Genomic DNA, 24,452 nt, shown 5'->3' with positions numbered 1-24,452 from the left:
TGTGATGCTGATTGACTGGGGGTGTGCGCAGGAGGCGCGCGGCGGCGACGGCGCGCCGTTGGTGTCATGCGGAAGATGGCGGCGTCCAAGGGAGGTTGAGGGCTCTGAGGAGGCGTTGAGAGGTTTCCGTACAGCCCGACCGTGCGGCTTTGGGGATCCCATCGCTCTGTGTTTCCTGCTCCAGGTTTCGCGTCTTGCATCTTCCCAGACCCTCGGGCGCGATGTGGAGGAGCTGCCTCCGGCTGCGGGACGGGGGACGCCGTCTCCTGAATCGGCCTGCGGGTGGCCCCAGCGCTTCTATGAGTCCGGGGCCAACCATCCCGTCTCCAGCCCGGGCTTACGCCCCGCCGACAGGTAAGACCATGACATGTTCTTTTGGGTAGGGGCCGAGCTGGGGTAAGGTGGGCTTCGGGCTTCGGCTGTGCAAAGCGAAGTAACTGAGGCAGGGTTCAGGCTCATGAGCTTATGCAGGCCAGTCAGGTCTTTTTACAGATGAGAAAGTGAAGCCCAGACAAGGGCAGACGACCCGAGAGGGAACAGCGAGTCACGCACGATACAGTAATTGATATTTGGCCTGTGCAGGTTTTCTCAAAGCTTATGGCTGCCCTCCCTTTAATAAGGAAAGCAGGTGTCATCTTTGTTTTCAAAAGGGGAAGTTTGGGCTCTGAATCAGGACTTCGTCTAGGTTACAGGCAGACTCTCTCAGAGGTTTGTGGTGTCTGTCTGACTGTTTTCCGTGTCTCCACTGCCCAACACAAGACCTGCACAGAAGGGACCTAGAACCTGGGTCTTCATTCCTCCATCCCGGGCACTTCTGCTGCAGGTTTCCTGACTTTCCCTCCTACCACAACCTCTGCCATCTGCAGCCTTCTCTCCTAAATAGAAATTGACACCTCCACCTCTGACTGTGGAGTCACCTCCACCTCCAACTCTGACTGTGGAGTCACCTCCACCTCCAACTCTGATGAAGCTTAGAAGTAGTGGCTCTTTCATTGCTGATGGTGAGTGGTGTCAGGGTAAGAGTGAGAATGACTCATTTTAGTGAATGAAGAGCAGTAACACCCTCCCACCATTCAATTAGTTTTATTGTGCTGGAGGCAGGAGGCACGGTTGTCTTTAAGACCCACCTGTATGTATTGGTAGAGAAGCTCAATTAAAGAAGAAAAAGGCCCACCTGAATGATGTTCACTGTTCATTGCAAAAGGTTATAATATCCTGATTAAATTGTGGTTTATAATATCCTGATAAGGGACATACAAAGAAACTGTGAGAACACAGAGAATCGCTTACTCCCATCTTGGGGATGTTCAGGGTTTAGAATGGGTCTTGGGTGAAAGGGCGTTTGTTTAAGCTGAGCCATGATAGATGAGTAGGAGTTCAGCAAAAAGGTGGGAGAGTGTTGGGTATCTAGAACGTGTCCAGGGTGACAGCAAGATATGAGGGACTTTTCCCTGACACTGCCTCTTTTAGAAAATCCAGAACTTCACAGGCAGTTTGGCATTGTGGCAGGAGTGCAAATCTAGGATCTGATGCTGGCTGAACCTCTGAGGTCTGTGTGATCTTGGGCATGCAACTACTTCCTCATTTTTCTCCACGCGTTGAAGTACTAGGTTGCCTTTGAGGATCTTTCTGGCTGTCAAGTTCTTTTTTTTTCTTCTTCTTCTGTTTTTTGTGTTTTTTTGAGACGGAGTCTCCTCTGTCGCAGAGGCTGGAGTGCAGTGGCGCCATCTCGGCTCACTGCAACCTCCGCCTCCCAGATTCAAGCGATTTTGTGGTCTCAGCCTCCCAAGTAGGTGGGACTACAGGCGTCTGCCACCATGCCCGGCTAATTTTTGTATTTTTAGTAGAGATGGGGTTTATATTGACCAGGCTGGTCTCGAACTCCTGACTTTGTGACCCGCCCACCTCGGCCTCCCAAAGTGCTGGGATTACAGGCGTGAGCCACCGCGCCCAGCCAAGTTCTATAACTTTATAGAAATGGGGAAGGGGGCTGGATGCAGCAGGGAGCTGAAGTTTCACCTGTAGGACTCAGGGGAAGGGCCTGGAAATGGGCCATGAAGGGCCAGTAAAGAAGAGGAAGGAAGGGCATCCCAGGGAGGCATAGCAAAGGGGACACATTCAGGAGTTCACCAAGTTGGCAAAAAGCAAAGGGTTAATTAATTTATTTATTTACGTATTTATTTATTTATTTTGAGATGGAGTTTTACACTTGTCACCCAGGCTGGAATGCAGTGGTGTGATCTTGACTCACTGCAACCTCTACCTCCCAGATTCAAGCAATTCTCCTGCCTCAGCCTCCCAAGTAGCTGGGATTACAGGTGTCCGCCACCACACGTGGCTAATTTTGTATTTTTAGTAGAGATGGGGTTTCACCATGTTGGCCACACTGGTCATGAACTCCTGACCTCAGGTGATTTTCCCGCCTCAGCCTCCCAAATGCTGGGATTACAGGCGTGAGCCACCATGCCCGACCACAAAGGGTTAATTTAGATTTGTGGATGCTCACTTTACATAATGGTGGCACTTGATCTACTGCCTTCTTTTCCTTTCTAAAAAGCCTAAACTTACTAGTTAGGCTCTTGGAAGTACCTGGCACATGGTAGGTAGTCAAATGTGAAAGAAAATAGGAATGAATGAATGAGAAGGGAGGTGCATAAATCAGGCCCATGCATGCTTTTTTTTTTTTTTTTTTTTTTGAGACAGAGTCTTGCACTGTCACCCAGGCTGGAGTGCAGTGGCACAATCTTGGCTCACTGTAAGCTCCGCCTCCCGGGTTCACGCCATTCTCCTGCCTCAGCGTCCCGAGTAGCTGGGACTACAGGCGCCCACCACCACACCTGGCTAATTTTTTTGTATTGTCAGTAGAGACGGAGTTTCACCATGTTAGTCTGGATGGTCTCGATCTCCTGACCTCATGATCCACCCTCCTCAGCCTTCCAAAGTGCTGGGATTACAGGCATGAGCCACCGCGCCCAGTCCCCGACCCCCACGTGTTCTCTCTAAAGACCTTACCAGTTGTGAGATATTTGTGCGTATTTGAAGTAGTAGAAGATTAAACCGCAGTGGGTTCTTCTCAATGAACACTTCAGTCAGCAAGCTGATTGAACTTGGCCACTTAGGAATGGCCATGCCATTGAAGGTTATCAGAAGGAGAGGAGGAGTTTAGGAAAGGGTCACTGAGGTGTTGGAGAAGGAGATATTGCAACAAGAAGACCTATGTGAGGTTGTTGTGGCAGTTTAGTTCTGCACCAGCTTATCAGAGGTCTATTGACTCCCAGAGTGGCAGGTGTTCTGGAGAAACCTATCTATTCAGCGTATCTGGCTGAATGCAACTGCCTGATGAAGTCAAGGCTAGAAGTCTTGTCTCTGCTATTTACCAGTTGTCTGTCACCAAGACAAGATATTTAGCTTCTCTATCACCTCCGAGGCATTAGCTGCCTTGTCATCCTCATAGAATAGTGGTGTGGATTGAGGGAGATTATGTAGTCTGTAGATCAGGGTCCAGCCTGCCACCTGTTTTTGTAAATAGAGTTTTATTGGAACACAGCCACATGCATTCATTTACATATCATCTATGGCTACTTTCACTACAGTGGCAGAGTTGAATAGTTGGAACAGATATTGTATGGCTTGCAAAGCTTAGAATATTTACTATCTGATTCTTTGCAGAAAAAGTTTGCTAAATGTTATACATTTGGCCTGAAGGATTTTTTTAACAGCTTTATTGAGATATTTACTTGCTATACAATTCATTTACTTGAAGTGTAAATATAATAGTTTTTAGTATATTTACAGAATTGTACAGCCATTGCCACAATCAATTTTAGAACATTTTTATCACCCTTAAAAGAAACCTGCACCCTTTAGCTATCATCCACCCTTACTACTTCCATCCCTTGGCAACTACTACTTTCCTTTGTTCTTTTATAGATTTCCCTGTTTGGGACATTTTATATAAATAGAATGTGGTCTTTTTTGACTGACTTTTTCACTTAGCATAATGTTTTAAAGTTTGGGTTTTTTTTTTTTTTAAGAGATTGGGTCTCATTCTGTTGCCCAGGCTGGAGTGTAGTGGCACGATCACAGCTCACTGTAACCTCAAACTCCTGGGCTCAAGTGATCCTCCTGCCTCAGCCTCCCAAGTAGCTAGGGCTACAGGCACACACCACCATGCCCAGCTAGCTTTTTAGTGCTTTGTAGAGATGGGGTCTTGCTCAGGCTGACCTCAAACTCCTGGCCTCAAGTGATCCTCCTGCTTCGGCCTTCCAGAGTGCTGGGATTACAGGAGTGAGCCACCATGACCAAACGTTTTTAAGTTTTATCCATCTTGTATCATGTATCGATGACTCCATTCTTCTTTATTGCCAAACAATATTCCATTGTATGTGTAAATATGCCACATTTTACTTATCCATTCATCCATTGGTGGACACAGGGTTGTTTCTACCTTTTGGCTAATATGAATAACGCTACTATGAACATTCATGTACAAGTTTTTGTGTGGACATATGTTTTCATTTCTCTTGGACATATACCTAAGAGTAGAATTACTGGGTCAAATGGTAACTCTGTTTAACTTTTGGAGGATCTGCCAGACTGTTTTTCAAGGTGGCTGTGCCATTTCACATTTCCACCAGCAGTGTTTGAGGGGTCCAGTTTCTCTATATCTCAACACTTGTTGTTGTCTTTTTTATTACAGCTGTCCTAAAGGGTTTGAAGTGGTATCTCATTGTGGTTTTGATTTGCATTTCTCTGATGAATTGAGTATCTTTTCACATGCTTAATGGCTATTTGTTTATTTTCTTTGAAGAAACGTCTATTCAGATCCCTTGACCATTGTTTTTTTTTAAAGAGAGGGGGTCTTGCTCTGTCACCCAGGTTGTAGTGCAAGTGGCTCAGTTACAGCTCACTGCAGCCTTAACCTCCTGGGCTCAAGCGAGCCTCACACCTCAGCCTCCAAAGTAGCTGGGAACTACAGGTGTGTGCCACCATGCCCAGCTGACTTTAAAATTTTTTTGTACAGACAGGGTCTTGCTATGTTGCCCAGGCTGGTCTCAAACTCCTGGACTCAAGCGATCTTCCCACCTCGGTCTCTCAGATTTGAACATTTTTAAATTGGGTTGTTGTTTTTGAGACAGGGCCTCGGTCTGTTGCCTAGGCTAGAGTGCAGGGGTGTGTTCATGGCTCACTGCAGCCTCAACCTCCCAGGCTCAGGTGATCCTCCCACGTCAGCCTCCTGAGTAGCTGGGACTACAGGCACGTGCCACCATGCCTGGCTAATTTTTGTATTTTTGTAGAGACAGGGTGTTGCCATGTTGCTCAGGCTGGTCTTGAACTCTTGGACTCAAGTGATCCACCTGCCTCAGCCAGCCAAAGTGCTGGGATTACAAGCTCGAGCCACCATGCCCAGCCTATTTGTCTTTTTGTTATTGAGTCGTAAGAGTTCTTTATGTATTTGGGCTGAAGAATTTTGATACCTGAAAAGAGTTGGTTAGAGCCGCCCTAGGATTACAGATGGCCCTGGAGTTAGAATTTCACCTTTAAGGTTTAAGGCCCACCAGATGGCACTGTTTTAAAAGATAAAGGCACTGAGACAGCTCTGAAACCAGTACTTCCTCTTCTTGGTGCACTGTGGGAGTTGTGGTTCCTGAGGCTGGTAATCTTTCTAAAGGAAAGGCCAGTTCTGCATGATCCTACGAAGCTAGGCTGATTTTTTTCATCTTTAAAGACAGGGTTACCATTGATGTCTGCTAACCCTGTATTCACCGAGAACATGGAAGCTTCATAGGTTTCTAGTGGTCTCACATTTTGTCTTATGTGACATTGTTAGGGAACATGGATCCCCCCAAACGAATTGTCCAGATCATGTTCTTTTTTTTTCTTTTTTTGAGACAGAGTCTCACTCTGTCACCCTGGTTGGGGTGCAGTGGCGCAATCTTGGTTCACTACAACCTCCGCCTCCTGGGTTCAACTGATTTTCAGCCTCCTGAGTAGCTGGTATTACAGGCAGGCAATACCACACCTCACCAATTTTTTTATTTTTTGTAGAGACAGGGTTTCACCATGTTGGCCAGGCTGCTCTTGAGCTCCTGGCTTTAAGTGATCTGTCCCCCTCGGCCTCACAAAGTTCTGGGATTACAGGCATGAGCCACCATGCCCGGCCCCAGATCAAGTTCCTGTATGCCTGTGTGGAGCCTTTACTTGGCTCCCTTTGCTGTCTTTGCAGTGATCTACATGTCCCCCAGATGTGGCCCCATTGCCCTCTCTAGCATCTTAGAGAATCTTGCATTCTCCTTCTGACCATCCGTCTAGTCCACAACTGCTCTCTAGAAACCCTGGTCCTTCATGCAACCTGTTTCTTCTTCTGGAAACTACTTCCACAGCCCTGCTCTGCCAAAAAAAAAAAAAAAAAAAAAATTGAATCAATCATAAAGTTTGGTACCTCCTGCCTCACCTTCAAGTTGCAATTTAATTCTGACTAATCGTTCCACGTGCCTGCCCCATCACAGAAGTCACCTTATTGTTTGCCTGGTTTAGTGTCTGTATTCCTACTAGACAGTAAATGGCTGGAGAGTGCAGAGATGAGCTTTGCACATGTCCCATCCCCAGGACTTGTATGTCCTGGAACATGATCAGTACTCACCAAAGCTTGTTCCAAGACACGTTTGCCCCTCCAAGTGTCAGTGGGTCATTCAGGAGAGCCCCTGGCTAAAACACATCTATGTGCACCTGCCTTCTAATCTGAGGCCTGGCGGCCCCTGGGCTTCTTTTGCCCTTCTGCCGTCTGATTTTCTGCATGGTTTTCTTCTGCTTGGAGAAATTTTTGGTGGCGTCTTCCCTGCCCTCCATCTATCCCACTCCCATCTAGTTTTTTCTTATTCAGTTACAGAAGTGAGCCTGGCCAACAAAACAGAAAAAAGACTTCCCTCTTGGGAAACCTGGCTGTCCCAGGAGCTTTTGAAGGTTCAGCCCTGTGCTGGCAGTTCCTGCCTTGAGTCTGTTCCTCTGCCCCAGGTCTCTTGGGTTCACTTCCCAGACCGGGCCTGGAAGTATGCTAGAGTGCTCACTCTTGTACATTTGTACACTCTGCTGGCTCTTCCTGCTGACATGGGAAGACCCTTTCCCCAGTGTTGAGTCAGAGCTTTCAGAGCCCTTCCCAACTTCCTGCCTGGCCTGGCTTTTATACATGCAGCCCAGCCTGTTGCATTGGAAAACACAAAGGACATGGTCTACCTCACTCCAGACCTGACAGAGGAAAGGAGGCCTCCAGACCCATGTCTAGCCTGCCATTTGGATATGACCAGGACAGCATGTAGAGAAATTTAAAAGCAGTAGGGTGCTGTAAACTTCTAATTTTAGTGTCAAACGTATGAGATAATCAGTGTTGTGATTTCAGATGAAGGTGGTAAATCATGCCATAGTAAGACAACATCATCTTGGTGGACAGATCTGATCCTAAAAAAACACTTTATTTTTTTTGAGATGGAGTCTTGCTTTGTCACCCAGGCTGGAGTGCAGTGGTGCGATCTCAGCTCACTGCAAGCTCCACCTCCCGGGTTCACGCCATTCTCCTGCCTCAGCCTCCCAAGTAGCTGGGACTACAGGCGCCCGCCACCACGCCCGGCTAATTTTTTGTATTTTTAGTAGAGATGGGGTTTCACTGTGTTAGCCAGGATGGTCTCAATCTCCTGACCTCGTGATCCGCCCGCCTCAGCCCCCCAAAGTGCTGGGATTACAGGCGTGACCACCGCACCCGGCCTAAAAAAACACTTTAAACTCTGTCTATTTTATTCACTCTTGTATCCCAAGTGCCAAGTAGACACACACATATTTTTGTGGGAAAACAATTTGGGCCTTAGTTTAGTAAGGGCAAATGTGGAATGCAATTTTGGGCCCTCTGTCTGTAAGTATTAGTGATAGCAAATGAGATTTATAGAAAACTGATATGATGGGAAAACATAAAAATATTTGGAGTAGGCTGGGTGCGGTGGCTCACGCCTGTAATCCCAGCACTTTGGGAGGCTGAGGCGGGCGGATCATGAGGTCAGGAGATCGAGGCCATCCTGGCTAACATGGTGAAACCCCGCCTCTACTAAACAAAATGCAAAAAATTAGCCAGGCGTGGTGGCAGGCACCTGTAGTCCCAGGTACTCGGGAGGCTGAGGCAGGAGAATGGTGTGAACCCAGGAGGCAGAACTTGCAGTGAACCGAGATCGCGCCACTGCACTACAGCCTGGGCGACAAAGTGAGACTCCATCTCAAAAAAAAAAAAAAAAGGCCAGGCGCGGTGGCTCACGCCTGCAATCCCAGCACTTTGGGAGGCCAAGGCAGGCGGATCAGGAGGTCAGGAGATCGAGACCATCCTGGCTAACATGGTGAAACCCGGTCTCTACTAAAAAAAAAAAAAAAAAAAAAAAAGCCAGGCGTGGTGGCGGCGCCTGTAGTCCCAGCTACTCAGGAGGCTGAGGCAGGAGAATGGCGTGAACCTGGGAGGTGGAGCTTGCAGTGAGCTGAGATCGCGCTACTGCACTCCAGCCTGGGCGACAGAGTGAGACTCCATCTCAAAAAAAAAAAAAAAGAAAAAGAAAAAAAATATTTGGAGTAAAACCAGTTGCCCACTTCTCCATTACCCTTCCCTGTCCATGCACATATACTAATTTCTCCTGAATTTTCATGGTCTATTTGAATTAATGAAATTTTAACTTAAGCTTTTTTTTTTTTTTTTTCCCAAGAGACAGGGTCTTGTTCTGTTGCCCAGGCTGGAGTGCAGTGGTGCCATCACAGCTCACCTGAAGCCTCAGCCTCCTGGGCTCAAGCAATCTTCCTGCTTCAGCCTTCCTAGTAGCTGGGGACTACAGGCATGTGCCACCATGCCTGGCTAATTTTTAATTTTTGTATTTTTTTTTTTTTTTTTGAGATGGAGTCTTGCTCTGCCACCCAGGCTGGAGTGCAGTGGCGTGATCTCAGCTCACTGCAGCCTCTGCCTCCCGGGTTCAAGCGATTCTCCTGCCTCAGCCTCCCGAGTAGCTGGGACTACAGGCATGTGCCACCACACCTGGCTAATTTTTGTATTTTTAGTAGAGATGGGGTTTCACCACATTGACCAGGCTGGTCTCGAACTCCTGACCTCAGGTGATCCACCTGCCTCCGCCTCCCAAAGTGCTGGGATTACAGGCGTGAGCCACTGCGCCTGGCCTCATTTTTGTATTTTTTGTAGAGATGGGGTCTCATGTTGCCCAGCTTGGGTCTTGAACTCCTGGCCTCAAGCAGTCTTCCCACCTTGGCCTCCCAAAGTGCTAGGATTATAGGCATGAGCCACTGCGACCAGCCTTTTTTTTTTTTTTTTTTTTTTTTTAGTGTTAAAGGCAAACTATTTGGCCGGGCATGGTGGCTCACAGGTTGGATCACTTGAGGTCAGGAGTTCGAGACCAGCCTGGCTGGCATGGCAAAACTCTGCCTCTACTAAAAATTCAAAAATTAGCCTGGTGTGTTGGCGCATGCCTGTAATCCCAGCTACTCAGGGGACTGAGGCAGGAGAGTCGCTTGAACCCAGGAGGCGGAGGTTTCAGTGAGCTGAGATTGCACCACTACACTCCAGCCTGGGCAAGAGAGTGAGACGCCATTTCAAAAAAAAAAAAAAAGAAATAAATAAAGCAAATGATTTGCTCTTTTTTCTTCCACATGCTGCATCATTATTTCCAATAAATAACTTCAGTTAGGGTCTCCAAAGACTTTGAGAACTCAGTGAACACATGAACGAGTGAACAAACGAATGAATGAATGAAAGTTTTGTGTTTGTCACAGATGTGAGAGACTGAGTTATAGCTTATAGCTTCCAAAATGTGACTTCTTTGTTATCAGTTGAGGGAATCTGCATAATTCCTTAGAAGTGCTCTTGGTTGTTAATCCCTCCAGGGTAAAAGAAGGAGACTGTTTCATGTAAGGTTTTATTCAAGTTATTTTCAAAAGAAAACAAAGGACACAGATTTTCCCATTCTTGAAGGAAATGTTTGGAGTTCCTGTTGGATACACAAGCAAGCGGGTTAATTAGGTTAATTAATTGGAGAGAGGGGATGGGAAATGCCCTTGGGAGCTCTGTATCCTGCCGAGGTATCACACATGTACACCCTGCGCACGCACACTGGCTTTCCACTCACTCCTTAGAGGCATCAGAGTCTTGCCTGAAATGGGTCTCTAGCTTTGTCCCACTCAGACACCGACTTTAGGTTTGAACTCGTTGTGCTGGCATGAGGTGGCACTGGTGGTGGGGAGGGTGGGAGAGCATGCCGAGATGCTCCTGATCAGACTTGTCCCCAGGCCGCGGGGCTGGCAGAGGTATGACCAGCATGTTCTGTTCCTCCCTTCTCCCTGGAGATCAGATGTTCCCTTCCCCCAGCTTTAATCAGAAGCGGTTGATTATACCGTGTTGAGTAGGGCAGACCTTGAATGGGGATATGAAAATCAAGCCAATCAATCAACATTAGCAGTAATGATACAAGCTGGTCCTGTCGCTTCCTGAGTTGTCTCAACGTTATTTTAAACTGCCTCTTTGAAAAATCTTTCTTACAGAAAGGAAGAGGTTTTATCAGAATGTCAGCATCACACAGGGTGAAGGTGAGTGTCTGAAATTTTGACTGCCTCTTTTTTTTTTTTTTTTTGTGAATGGTTGGGAACATTTTTCATCTTCAGCTGGTTCCGTGGTGCGATTACCCTTCCTGCTTTTTGTGAGATATATTTCTGTAAGGGACTCAGAGTTGGCTTTGTCTGCACCAATTCAAGTGGCTAAATATAGGAATGGTCACTTGATTCCACTTAACAAATCCCTGAGAGTTTTTCATTTGATCTTTCAAGGTGGCTTTGAGATAAACCTGGACCACAGGAAGCTGAAAACTCCCCAAGCCAAGCTCTTTACCGTCCCCAGCGAGGCCCTGGCCATTGCAGTGGCTACTGAGTGGGATTCCCAGCAGGATACCATCAAGTACTACACCATGCACCTGGTAACAAGTTCACAGTGCGAACCTGGACCCTGAGACCCACCCAGGGCTTCGTAGGGTAGACCCTTTACCAAATTCCGACAAGGCCCTGGGGGCTGGTCCTTTGCCTGTCTGGCCCCCAGGGATTCACCTCCTCTCGAGTCACTAACGTGCCAAACTCTTTCCTTGTCTGGCCCGGCTACTTGCAGCTCTCTCTCCTAGGAACACTGTGCTGGATGGCTGGTTTCTCCTTTGGTTTCGGACAGATGTCACCTTCATTGACTGCCCAGCTCTCCTATTTTCTATGACAGCAGCTGGCCATTTGTTTTGTCAGCACTTAGGCAATTTATAATTGTTTTATGTTTGCACATTTATTGTCTGTCTCTTCCACTGCCTGGTAAGCAACAGAAGGGCAGGAGCCATGTCTGTTTTACTCACCAGTGTCTGGACAGCCACTAGCAGGTAATTTAGTTGGTACTCAGTAAATATTAGTTGAATATAAGATCCACTGGAGGCAGATGGGTGAGGTGAGGAAGACTCCCTATAGAACCAGCCCCCTCGTCCACACCAAAGTGGCTCGCCTAGGCACCAAGGCTGCCTGGGGAAGGAAGGGCCCAGCCACACTCTTAGGTCCAGCCTCTGCAGCTTCTAAACTGTAACCTTGGGCAGCCCTTTCGCAGCCCCATATTCCCCACCGATTAAAGATGAGTGATAATAGTACCCACCTCACGGAGCCGTGGTCAGGATGAGATGAGATGATGCAAGAAAGCCCTTGGCATGGTCCCCAGCACTGACTGGGCACTCAGTCAATACAGGAGTCAGCTGCTATCATCCCAGCTGCTGCTGTGCTCAACCTTTGCAAACCCAGGTGGGCCTCCTCCCAACATCACAGCCTGCTGAGGTGGTTGGCCTGGTCCTTGACAACCTAGTGAAATTAGGGTGATTAGGGCTACAAACGAATAGAGTAACCTAAGCAGCCTATTATTGACAAGGTAAGTCTGGAAAAAAAAAGATCTTTTTTTTTTTTTTTTAAACAGTCTAACTCTGTTGCCCAGGCTGCAGTGCAATGGCATAATCTCGGCTCACTGCAACCTCTGCCTCCTGGGTTCAAGCGATTCTCCCGTCTCAGCCTCCCAAGCAGCTGGGATTACAGACGTCCACCACCATGCCAGGCTAATTTTTGTATTTTTAGTAGAGATGGGGTTTTACCATGTTGGCCAGGCTGGTCTTGAACTCCTGACCTCAGGTGATCTGCCCACCTCAGCCTCCCAAAGTGCTGAGATTACAGGCGTGAGCCATAGAAAGTATGGGCTATTTCCCTACTTTCTAAGGTGTAAGGGAGGCAGCTGGTAAAGGTTTCCAGTCAGATTTGAGCTCCATCACTAATACATGTCTTATTAACTGTATTTGACAATGTACTTAACCTGTCTGGGCCTCAGTTTTCAAATCCCAGATGGACATAATAATAGTACCTATTCCAAAAGGTTGTTGTGAGGATTAAATTAAATACACTAGAGCCTGGTAATAAAAGGCATGTGACCATGGGGGAGGTTCACTAATCCTGGGGCTGCTGCAAGCTTCCCTCGAGTCCTGTGAGCATCAACACAAAGCATTTGGCATGGATCCTGGTTGTGGCACACTCTCAGTAGCTGTGCTGCTGCTCCGGTAATGCAGACGCCTCTGGTGGAGGGCTGTGCTGTGGTGCTGTCTGCTATGTGTCAGATGTGGTGTCCTCAGGAAAGCAGGGCTTTTGCCTGAGCCCTGCAGGCAGTGACAGGGTGGTTTTTGCCTTTGATTCAGACCACATTGTGCAACACATCATTGGACAACCCAACCCAGAGAAACAAGGATCAGCTGATCCGGGCAGCCGTGAAGTTTCTGGACACCGACACCATCTGGTAATGGACATTTAGATGGGCATTCCCCTTGGATTGAGGCTATTTTTCCTGATTTGCCCAGATGGTTATCAGTGGAAGAAGAAACCCTCTCCATTTACTGCAAGGACAAGGAAGGTGGCCCACTTGACTTTGGCACTTGGCTGCTCTCTAGCCCCTTAGGAGGAGGACTCCTCGGGCTACAATGGTGTCAGAACATGGCCACCCCTCTTCTCTAGCCCAGAAGCTGCTCCTTAGGCTGGGAGGGTGGTTATGCAGCTCTTGCAGGTGCCGTGACCACAGGCCCCTTAGGCCTAGGGGGAGCCTGTGACCTTAAACTTCTGCCCACCGACACTTTCTCAGGTAAGCATCCTTGGCACTATGGATGCTGATAACTAGGAGTGTCCTTCTCCAGTTCTGAATTCTCCTCTGTGTCTATGTTTCTTGGCTAATTGTTCAGTGATGCCGAAGGAAAGTTGAGAAACAATGGAAATGATTGAGCAGCACCGTGCCTGCTAGCCCAAGTGCTCTAGGATCCTGAGTCATCTCACGATGACACAGGAAGTCAGCACTGATGGCTGGAGGCGTGCTTTCGAAAGGGGTGACCCATAGCTAGTGGGAACGCCCACTCCATTTATATTAGGGTTCACTTGATTGCAGGGAGCAGAAACCCATTCAACCTAGCTCAGACAAAAAGGGGATTCTTGAAAACAATACAGGGATCCTGACAGGAAATGAAGGACAGTTGGGTCACCAGGAAAGGTAGCTGGAAGATCCAATGTCAGAGCTCCTCCCTGTGCCCTACTAGGGTGAGAGGAAGGTGAGGGAGGAAAGGCTGGTTGTCCATCTGCCCCTCCCAGCACCCCAGCTTTTCCTGCATAACTCATGACCTCTCTTCCCCACTTTGCTTACACAAGACAGTGGATTTCCATAGTGCCCACTTGGATTCCCATCCCATGAGGCCCTGCAGCTCAGCTCCTCTCAACTGGCTCATGTCTGTGTCTCTTGGTCAAACAAATGGCACAGCCTGACCTCTAGCTTGGTCCCATCAGGTCTGGCATCTGTGCCAGCAGCTGCATCTGTAGCCAGGAGGTGGGTGGACTTATGAGGTATAAACAGGCTATTTGGTCTGTGACCAGGGGCACAGTCTCTTGGAGGGGGTGAGGGTAGAGATGCAAAGACTGAGCATCTGGCACAGCATTCCCATTCAGCATCTGGGTCAAGCGGGTGTGGACCCAGGGTTGCAGTTAGTAGATTGGATCTGCTTTAGGATGGCAGTAACAGTGTGGCAAGCTTGGACCTGTCAAATATTTGGGGGCATTTAGGGTAGTGGTTCTCAAACTCAAGCTTACATTAGAATCCCCTAGAGGGCTTGTTAAAACAGATTGCTGGGCCCCCCTCCAGAGGTTCTGATTTCTATAGGCATGTAACCTGAGAATGTGTATTTCTAACAAGTTCCCAGGCGATGCTGGTGCCAGGGCCACACTTTGAGAACCACTGCTTTAGGGGAAAAGACTTGTGGGGCTGGGATGGTGGTGGTGAAGTTTTTGCTGTTGTCCTTTGTGTTTTTCCTTTTCTATCACTGAATGAAGGAATTGTACTTTTTTATTAATGAAGGTGATTTTTACAATGAATTAGCTACAGGGTGGAGGAGCCCGAGACATTAGTGGAACTTCAAAGGAATGAGTGGGATCCAATCATCGAATGGGCTGAGAAAAGGTAAGATGTACAGCCCTGCAGAAAGCACTGACTGGGCACCTGCGTTTGGTGGAGTGTAGGGGTCAGGGGGTCACGCTGGAAAACTAGTGCCCTTAGCTAGTCAGCTTTCTGATTTCAGAGCACTCGTGGGATTTGGCTCCCCTCATATGATCAGGGATAGGGTCATCCTGGGAAAAAAGCACCTCAAATTTAATTTCAGCCACTAGGTACAGCACACCTGCTGTAGCGGTTCATGAAGTGTAGGGGCAGCTCTGTGTCCTTGGAGAAGCAGTGGAGTTCCCAGGCCACCTTCTCCCCGCGGGTCAGAGCAGCAGTGTCGGTTTGAATCCCAGCTCTGCTGAAGACTCAGCTGTGTGACTTGGCTAATGAGTTGATCTCTCTGAGCTTCAATTTCCTTGTCTACAAATGGGGCTAATAATCCCTACCTCTCAGGGTTTGAGGAGGAATAAATGAATTGATGCATGTAAAGGCTTAGCATCCTGCTTATTAGCACACAGTAAATGTTCAAATTTTGGCAATGATTTTAATCTTTGTCACAATTGCTGTACTATTAAATAAAATAACAGAACAACATATACGATATGTATGCACTTGGAGAAAAGTCTGGATAGCTTCCTGCAAAATTACGGGTAACATCCAATGGATATGTAGCTTCCAGGAATTGATATGAAATATTTTTCTTTAATAGGAAGACTCTTGAGTGCAAAGTTGAATGGATTATTGATGTGGTGGCAAAATAAATTCAATTTCATTTGATCCCAAGGGAAATTTGGAAGGGCTGGCTTTCATGGTACTACCTTGACCGTGGTATTTTCTAAGCTTGCAAGGCACATTTCTTGGTATAGCAGTTTTCCACAAAAGTGATGTTACCAATCAGTTCACTGATTTGCCACATGCTGCCCGATGCTCACAATGTGGCAGGTGTCCTTGGGTCTTAAAAGAGAAGGCAAAGGCAGTGCTCTAAAGACCAGACTACAATACTATGTGGGAATGTGACAATACAGTGTCATTTCAGAATCTAATGAAATGTAATAATAATTTAGGTGCCTAGAGATCTTTGCTGTAGTATAAAATCATCAGGTTCTTGTGGCAGGAAATACCTCATCCTTAAGAGTTTATAGAAAAACTTAGCCATTTCTTACAGTCCATTTGTACTATTAGGAATTTCAGCAAGGATTTTTTATTTTTTCTTTCTTGAGATGGAGTCTCGCTCTGTTGCCCAGGCTGGAGTGCAGTGATGCAATCTTGGCTCACTGCAACCTCCACCTCTTGGGTTTAAACGATTCTCGTGCCTCAGCCTCTCAAGTAGCTGGGATTACAGGCGCCCACCACGCCCAGCTAATTTTTGTGTTTTTAGTAGAGATGGGGTTTCACCATGTTGGCCAGGCTGGTCTCGAACTCCTGACCTCAAGTGATTGCCCACCTAATTCTCCTGAAGTGCTGGGATTATAGGTGTGAGCCACTGCACCCAGCAGGATTTTTTTTTTTTTTTTGAAAGAAGTCTTGCTCTGTCACCCAGGCTGGAGTGCAGTGGCGTGATCTCAGCTCACTGCAAGCTCCGCCTCCCGGGTTTTATGCCATTTTCCTGCCTCAGCCTCCCAAGTAGCTGGGACTACAGGCATGCACCATCTACACCCGGCTAATTTTTTTTGTATTTTTAGTAGAGACGGCGTCTCACCGTGTTAGCCAGGATGGTCTCAATCTCCTGACCTCGTGATCCGCCCGCCTCGGCCTCCCAAAGTGCTGGGATTACAGGCATGAGCCACCGCGCCTGGCCCCAGCCGGATTTTTTTAAGCAACAGAAAAAAATCAGTGATATATGGAAGAAAATTACAAAAATTATTTTTATCCCCCATTGTGTTTTTCTGTTTTATTTAGTTATGATTATTCTTGAAAATGTATCTTCTCAGCCAGGCGCAGAGGTCAGGAGGCGGAGGTCGCAGTGAGCCGAGATCATGCCACTGCACTTCAGCCTGGGGTAGAAAGCAAGAAAGACTTCATCTCAAAAAAAAAAAAAAAAAAGTTTGAAAAAATGACTGCTGACTGGTCATGGTGGCTCATGGCTGTAATCCCAACACTTTGGGAGGCTGAGGTTGGCAGATCGCGTGAGTCCAGGCGTTTGAGACCAGCTCGAGCAACATGGTGAAACTCTGTATCTACAAAAAAAATTAGCTAGGTGTGGTGGCACATGCCTGTAGTCCCAGCTACTTGGGAGACTGAGGTGGGTGGATCGCTTGAGCCTAGGAGGTCAAGGCTGCAGTGAGTCAAGATCATGCCAGCGCACTCCAGCTTGAGTGACAGAGCGAGACCCTGTCTCAATAAAAAAGAAAACCTCCATGATATATGACATAAACATTATTTTAAGGAAAACCATTTTAAATATTGTTTTTAACTTTTATATGTCCTCAAATGTGAAAAACTTTTTAAAGAGATGTAAAAGGCAGATGGCCTTTTGATGGAGATTCCAGGTGAATGAATGAGCATTTCAGGCAGCTGCGTATAACCGAGCCCTAGCTCACATGACTCAGGAACCATCCCTTCATTCAGCACAGTTTCTTGGTCCTCCAAGTTTGCTTTTGAGGAACAGAAAATCAGGTCGGGAGGCCACTGACCATGGTGGCAGTTGCTCCTGTAGTCAAGACTAGCTCCTTGGCCAATGCACACACATGCTCTGAAGCTTAGGCCTTTGTTTCTAGTCAAAAGGTGGGCTGCTCTTGGGCTACAGCATGACAGAGACATGCCGAAGCCCTTTTCCTTTCAGATACGGCGTGGAGATCAGCTCCTCCACCAGCATAATGGGACCCAGCATCCCTGCCAAGACTCGGGAGGTGCTCGTCAGCCACCTGGCATCTTACAACACATGGGCTTTACAAGGTATGTATGGAGTTTCTTGTGGGCTTGGCAGGTGGCTGTGAAGGCCATCAGTGTCTGAAGCCTGTACTTGCCCCTCCCCAGGTCCTGTGAGTGGAGAGGCACGGAGTGTTCTGGGCTAGCTAAGTGTGGAGGCTGGGTGGCTCTGATGCTAGCCAATCACTCTACGCTCTAGGCTCACACCTTTCCACCTTTGACTTCGCAAGCAGAAGTCTTGAGTTCAGTCTCATTGCCCTGGCTTGGGTCACATGTCCATCCATGAACCAATCACTAGACTGGGTGCGGAAAGCTCTGATTTGTCAAGTTCGGGTCATGTGTCTCACTGGGTAAGAGCAGAGGAGGATCACCCCCAGGGAAGACCAGAGTGCTCTTTCAGAAGAGTGGGACAATCGCTGGATGGCTCTTTGCACCACTCACTCCTGTTCTCTGCTAGGGCTGCTGGGACTCACAAGGGGTAGGTTGTGGCAGCTTCCCTGTTTTGGGTTCTGACTTGGCTTGTGTCCCTGCAGGGATTGAGTTTGTAGCTGCCCAGCTCAAGTCCATGGTGCTGACCTTGGGCCTGATTGACATGCGCCTGACAGTGGAGCAGGCCGTGCTGCTGTCACGCCTGGAGGAGGAGTACCAGGTGAGGAGCAGCACCTCAGGTCCCGCCTCCCCCTTCCTAGTTCAGACTCACTTTGGGGGAGCAGCTAACCCATCTGAAATATAGTTATGCATACTTGGCTTTTATTACTTTTGTGTACACGCAGAAATCAAAATCAAGGACCAGCAGAAGTATTGTCAAGTAGGCCTGGCATGGTGGTTCACACCTGTAATCCCAGCACTTTGGGTGGCTGAGGAGGATGGATCATTCGAGGTCAGGAGTTTGAGACCAGCCTGGGCAACATGGCAAAACCCTCTCTCTACAAAAATACAAAAATTAGCACCTGTAGTCTCAGCTACTTGGGAAGCTGACGTGGGAGGATTGCTTGAACCTGGAAGGTGGAGGTTGCAGTGAGCCAAGATTGTGCCACTGCATTCTAGCCTGGGTGACAGAGTGAGACCCTGTCTCAAAAAAAAAAAAAAAAAAAAAAAAAAAGATAATAACAATAAAAAAATAACAGTAAGTGCTACCGCTGTGTTCCTGCATTGTATCCATCTCACCTCCTCTCAGCAGCCTGGGCAGGTAGGAGCTGTGGTTATCTCTGTTTTACACAGAAGGAAATGGAGGTGCAAGGTTGCACCTCTGGAAAATGTGCCAGCTGGGGTTTGAAGCCAGGTCTGGTGATTTTAGGGCCAAGGCCATCAGGCCTCCCTCTGCACAAGGAGGTTCACGGGTGGATAAAGACCATCTGGGCTTGATAAAGCCTGCAGAACAGGCCCTGCCAAGATGACTGAGAACCCGTTTGTGCTCCTTCATCAGCTGAGCCTTCATACCCTGACATTTTATCTGGCTGGCAGAGGAGCATAGGGGTAGCTGCTGTTTGTATACAAGTTTTGATTTAGTGGGCTCAGAATTAAGGTTTTGCCACAGTATGGTTTGCATTTTTTAACTCTGAAAATTATAGCCATCTTTGCAGTCTTTTTGTTGTTATTCCACCAACCTCGGAAGGTTAATTGCTATTATGAATTGGTCCCTAGTATGGTAAACAAACAAACAAACAAAAAAAACCCACAAAACTTTTTGTGATGTATTTCCCTAGTTCTTGTAGTCTTCTGCTCAGAAAAATGCCAGGGAAAAAACTATTTTTGTATAACAAAGGAGGCCCGCTACTATTCTCTGGATGTCAGAACTGATTACATAGGAAGGGGGTGACTTGTAGGGCTGGTGGGAAGCCAGTCTGGGCTCTGCTTCTGACTATGGGACCCAAGCCAGGCCATCATTCTCTGAACTTTGGTTTCGATCCTCTACAAACAGAGGAATAACCTGAATTATGTATGTGATGGTATACAATGAAAGTATGGAATACTCTTCAGATGACATATTACAATTGTACAGTTTGGGACCAGGCAGCCCAGAAGTTCAAATAGCTTGTGTAGCATGGTGGATTCTGAGTTCCTGGATGAGCTGGGGCGGCCAGGCCAGGCCTCTTGGGCAACTAGCCAGGGAGGGGCCAGCAAGGTTTGGTTGGAGTTACACTGTCTGGACAGCCACATCGTGTGTCTGAGGGTTCCTCCCTCTTGTTTTTAGAGCTCCAGACAGAGAATCTGCAACTTGTCCCCTGTGTGCAGAGCAGAGGCATCTGTAGTTCTGTGACTACCACAAGAGTCAGAGTTGAAGCCACTGCGTGGCCTTACTTGATTTAGTTATTCCACCCACATGGCGCTGGGGGGCACTTGTAGCCCAGCATGGCAAGGCAACTTGGAGAGGCTGTCCATTCACAGGCTTTCTGGGAGGAAGTGTAGGAGAAGGGATGGCACATAAGGCCTCCTCAAAGAAGTCACATGGGTGGTTCTGGTACCCAGCCTGCCCAGTGGTGGGTGGGCAGCCACTGGCCCTGGGCCTGGGCCTGGACTGCACTTCTTCCAGACCATCCATGCCACAGAGAGCACAGGTGCCTGCTCCGGCTCCCTGGGTGTTTTGTTTGTGTGTGTGTGTGTGTGTGTGTGTGTGTGTGTGTGTGTGTGTGTGTGTGTGTGGTGTTTTTGAGACAGGGTCTTGCTCTGTTGCCCAAGTGGGAATGCAGCGGTGTGATCTTGGCTTACTGCAGCTTCAGCCTCCTGGGCTCAAAGCAGTCCTCCTACCTCAATCTCTCAAATAGCTGGGACTACAGGTGCACCCCCACCACACCCAGCTAATTTTTAAACCTTTTTGTAGAGGTGAGGTTTCACCATATTTGCCCAGGCTGGTCTTCAACTCCTGGATTCAAGCAGTCTTCCTGCCTCGGTCTCCCAGAGTGCTGGGATTACAGGTGTGAGCCACCGTGTCTGGCGTACCTGGGTGTTCTTACCTGCTGCCTCCCCCTAGGCATGTCTCATGTGTTTTGGCAAGATACAAACCTGTTGCCCTCAGCCAACCTGTTGGAATGGAACGTGGCTTTGGTCAGGAGGCAGCCAGGCACTGGCCACTCACCCAGCAACTTGTCTTGTCCTTCCCTCAGATCCAGAAGTGGGGCAACATTGAGTGGGCCCATGACTATGAGCTGCAGGAGCTGCGGGCCCGCACCGCCGCCGGCACCCTCTTCATCCATCTCTGCTCCGAGAGCATCACAGTCAAGCACAAGCTCCTGAAGGAGTGAGGCCTGGGCAGAGCACACTCAGCAGGATAGAGGCAGTGCAGCCACAGCTCCCCCAGCCTTCAGGGCTCCCCAGCCTGTGGGGCTGGCTTCCTTGGCTTTTGGGGGCTCGTCCTCAGCGTCACCCTGAGAGTCCCCCCGAGACACAGTGCGCTAGTACGGCTGTCCGGAGGTCAGCCTGATTTCAACCCAGGTGCCCCTGGCCTGGCCAGCAGTGAATGTAGGAGATGAATTGTACAAGTGACTTTCTCTTGACTCTGATTTTATTAAATATTTCTCCACCCTGGAAATGTGCTGAGCCCTGTTTTCACGTATGCCTCTGCACTTCTCCATTCTTCCTGTTTTGTCTAGGTTCCAGAGGGTTAAACAGCTTATCTCCCATGGCGTGTTTGGATATCTGCTGCCTGTGGTCAGGAACCTTGCACTGGGGAAACAATCATGTAATCCACAGACAACTCTATTTGTGTTCTTCAGCCTCAGCCTGAAGGCTTTTTTTTGGCTGGCTTTTAATCAAACAATCTTTTGAAATAATTGTGGTCTAAGCTGGTTGTTTCTATCTGTTCTTACTGTTCTAAAACAAATGATTTACTCTAGAAAGTAGAAAATAGAAGTTGTTTCTGGGCTAAAAGCCTGGACAGGCTTGACAAGGTCACCTGATGTGCATGTTTCTGCTCATCTCCCACCCAGGAGTCCTAAGGGTCCTCCTGACATAGCCACCTCTAGTGTCCCAGGAGGCAGGCGCTACTTTCTGGTGTCAGGCCAGTAAGAGGGCAGGGGGGAAGAGTGGTTCTCAGGCAGTCAGGCTCTCTCAGCCCTGTGTCCTTGCCAGCCTAAGTAAGGTAATGGCATCAACCCTGCTCACAGGGCACTGATCTCATGCTGGGTGCCTCTCCACGCTTCCCATGCACTGTCTCCCTGAACTGTTCCTCGAAGGCACTGTGAGGTACTGTCACAGATGACACCAGGGCTGCGGGGGTGACATGGTGGAGCTGGGATGCCCCGCCTGCGCTCTGCTCTTCTGGAGGGTCCTCAGGTCCCTGTGGCTAACCTTAGCCTTGGTGGGCAGGCCCAGGCCCCTGCACTGTGGTGGGAGCTGCAGCCTCTCCTCCTGCTTCCCTGCCCCTCAGCACCCAGAGCAGAGAAGGTCTTAGCCCACACCAGCCTCCTTTTGCCTGTGGCTGGCAGCCTGCCTAGGCATGGCAGGGGAAACGGCAGGGGCACGTGTCTGACTTTATGCCACAGCCAAGAATCTAGCTGATGGCAGTGCCCTTGGGAGTTGCTCTGTCAGCTGGCCTGGGACCGGCTGTTCATCTCAAACTCTTTCTCTTGTTCCTACATGAACATGTTTTTTTTTGTTTTGTTTTGTTTGTTTTTTTTGAGACGAAGTCTCGCTCTGTCGCCCAGGCTGGAATGCAGTGGTGCGATCTTGGCTCACTGCAACCTCCGCCTCCCAGGTTCAAGTGATTCTCCTGCCTCAGCCTCCTGAGTAGCTGGGATTACAGGCGCACGCTACCACATCTGGCTAATTTTTGTATTTTTAGTAGAGACAAGGTTTCACCATGTTGGTCAGGCTGGTCTCGAACTCCTGACCTCGTGATCTGCATGCCTCGGCCTCCCAAAGTGCTGGGATTACAGACGTGAGCCACCGCACCCAGCTGATTTTTTTTTTTTTTTTTATGAGTAGGGGAAATGTGAAATGAGTCCTTTATTTTCTCTACTTTTGGAAGTTTTTCCAGGGGTGGGAGAAGAATGGTGTTGGGGATCGCGGTTGAGAGATGCCCAGCAACTCTCTAGAGGTGCTGGGTGAGGCGTGTGCACTTCCTTCTCCTGGCTGGGGCTGGTGCTATGTTTTGAAGAAGCTCCTGTGGCTGACATTCATCTAGTCTAGGATGTCGCCACATTCCAGGTTGTCCAGTTCGCTCTGCATGTGGTCGATGTACTGATTGATCTCCTTCACGCGCTTGCGGTTCCTCATGATCTCATCCTTGTGAATCTGAGGAGTGAAACCAAAGCCCGATTCCTTATATCAGATCATTGGTTAATATCTTTCACTGAATCCAGTGTGAGGGAAGGGGAAAATAGTTCCTTTAGATCTGCAAACCTCATTTGCTTCAGAGCCTCCCCAGGTTCTGCTGATCTCTGTATATTTGAGGTAGGAGTTAGGAAAATGATGAAGCCCATGGGTTTTAAAGTCTCTGGGCAATGTTGTCTTCAGTGTGGAATTCTATAATCCTTAATTTTATTTCTTCCTTCATTTCATTCCTTAATGAAAATTCTATCCACTACCTAGGGAGGATTTCCATGTCAGCTAGAAAAGTTCATCCAGCCTGCTAGGATGGCTTGGGATTGACTCACCTTGTCTATTAAACGTGTACACCAAGAGTTGATTCTGGTCACCAGCTCATCTTCTCGATTGTCAATCTTCAGGAGGTGGATGTCGTGCGATGCCCCGACAGCATTAACAATCGTATCTTTATCGACAAAAAGCTGGTGAGTGAAAAGAATCCAATGAGAAAGTGTGTGTCATTATACCGTGAACACAAAGGGAGCTGAACAGAGAAGGAGCATTTGGAAGTCCCCTGGCTGTGCAGGCCACACTCAGAGCAGAGCCCACCTTTGTATCAGCGCACTCTGCCGATTCATCTGTGAATTCATCTGTGACAGCCGCTTCCCCAACCGCACAGGGCAGCTGTTGTGGGGAAAGGGCCAACCAGGGTGTTACTTTGCAGTCCCCGCTGGAAGCATGTTTCCTCCAGGGTGAAGGCAGATGGCTGCCCAGGGGGCACCTCACCCAGGACATCTGTTCTCACAATGCTTCTCTCTCAATTACTCTCAAGTCTAACTTGCCCAAAACCTCTGCCTGCTGGGTGGAAGCATGAGGCTGGCTGAGGGTCTCGAGGCTGCTCTGAAGACAGCAGGCCCTACAAACTCATGGGTGTTCACCCCACAGTTGTCTCTCCACTGCCACTCATGTCAACAAAACCAAACTTTGGATTCCATTTGGAGTATCCTTCTGCCTTCTCTTGTTCCTGACTTTGCTGTCTTGTAAAAAGTTGTTAGAAACAACCACCTTCTAATAGGCCTCACTGGTTCTAGGTGTTGACACTGTGGCTGTTGTTGCCTGGGATGGTTGAAATGGAGTCATTTCCCAGAGCAGGGCAAGGCCACTGAAGCACTCAGTAAGTAGTTGCTTCCACCTTGAAGCAGAGGCGCTTGGTAAGGCAGAGCACCTGAATGCTCTGTATTGCAGGGAGGATTTGCAAGTGGAGTGTGCACTTTTTGTTCTTTCCTGTAGTGGCAGTTAACTTAATGGTCTCTAAAACGTTCTGTGCAATCTTAAGATGTTAATATTTCTGCCAAAAAAAGTATTCTTTGGTCAAATACATTTGGGAAAGCCAGCACATCCTAGGCCCCTCCTAAAGATTTGCTGGGCACAAAGTATTCTGAAGGCTCTACAAAGTCCTGTGGAAAATAAACCCTTTAAGCTTTGTCTCTCTTGGTTTTCCAACTTTTTTGGCTACAGACTTCAGAGTAATGCCTGTTAATGTCTTGTGGGATGCTGATTTTCCACATAATCTCATGTGGGAAAAGCCAGGTTAGCTGATATGTGGAATGGGGTGTCTGGGGGACCAATTAGCACAGTCACAAGGGAGAAATGTCAAGAAATTATTAAGTTCTTTCCATGTGTGTACAAGGTCCCAGGCCAGGCTCTGGGAATGGTTCAAAGGTGTGTAAAGCCTGTTTTCGGTGAGCCTTGGCAGTGTGCTTAGGAATGGGTGTCCTGGTTATTTTAGAGATAA

At 48.2% G+C, this 24,452-nt stretch overlaps 2 protein-coding genes across 4 annotated transcripts in view; one reads left to right on the top strand and one right to left on the bottom strand.

Moving 5' to 3' along the window:
* Positions 1-6: 6 nt before the first annotated feature.
* Positions 7-24,146, top strand: ATPAF2 (ATP synthase mitochondrial F1 complex assembly factor 2). 3 transcript variants are annotated; one of them, XM_003808790.5, is made up of 8 exons: positions 7-354; positions 10,570-10,614; positions 10,852-10,997; positions 12,774-12,871; positions 14,486-14,566; positions 17,328-17,440; positions 17,947-18,062; positions 20,518-20,942. In XM_003808790.5, exons 1-8 carry the CDS (start codon positions 222-224, stop codon positions 20,653-20,655), a joined length of 870 nt encoding a protein of 289 aa, XP_003808838.1. In that variant the 5' UTR covers positions 7-221; the 3' UTR covers positions 20,656-20,942. The 3 variants fall into 3 exon arrangements, with proteins under 3 accessions (XP_003808838.1, XP_034798198.1, XP_034798199.1); XM_034942307.3 differs by lacking the exon at positions 20,518-20,942 and adding an exon at positions 22,943-24,146 and having other exon boundaries at positions 30-354; XM_034942308.3 differs by lacking the exon at positions 20,518-20,942 and adding an exon at positions 18,187-18,537 and having other exon boundaries at positions 31-354.
* Positions 22,343-24,452, bottom strand: part of DRC3 (dynein regulatory complex subunit 3) — a 45,860-nt gene continuing 43,750 nt past the window's right edge. The window contains exons 13-14 of the mRNA XM_055101785.2: positions 23,008-23,139; positions 22,343-22,645 (exon numbers count right to left, since the gene is read on the bottom strand). Coding sequence (XP_054957760.1) covers positions 22,532-22,645; positions 23,008-23,139 — 246 coding nt within the window. The 3' untranslated portion in view covers positions 22,343-22,531. The remainder of the gene's footprint in view (positions 22,646-23,007; positions 23,140-24,452) is intronic.

Source organism: Pan paniscus, chromosome 19, assembly GCF_029289425.2.
Source record: "Pan paniscus chromosome 19, NHGRI_mPanPan1-v2.0_pri, whole genome shotgun sequence".
Classification (NCBI taxonomy): domain Eukaryota; kingdom Metazoa; phylum Chordata; class Mammalia; order Primates; family Hominidae; genus Pan; species Pan paniscus.
Note: the sequence above shows the minus strand (reverse complement) of the source record. Positions and strands in the feature narration are given on the sequence as shown.

Bases quoted from the DNA above. Each gene is read 5' to 3' on its own strand.
- ATPAF2 (XM_003808790.5), top strand. From the start codon at position 222: ATGTGGAGGAGCTGCCTCCGGCTGCGGGACGGGGGACGCCGTCTCCTG. The intron at 10,998-12,773 runs GTAACAAGTTCA...CCTTTGATTCAG, and splicing joins AGTACTACACCATGCACCTG to ACCACATTGTGCAACACATC. The intron at 18,063-20,517 runs GTGAGGAGCAGC...TCCTTCCCTCAG, and splicing joins GCCTGGAGGAGGAGTACCAG to ATCCAGAAGTGGGGCAACAT.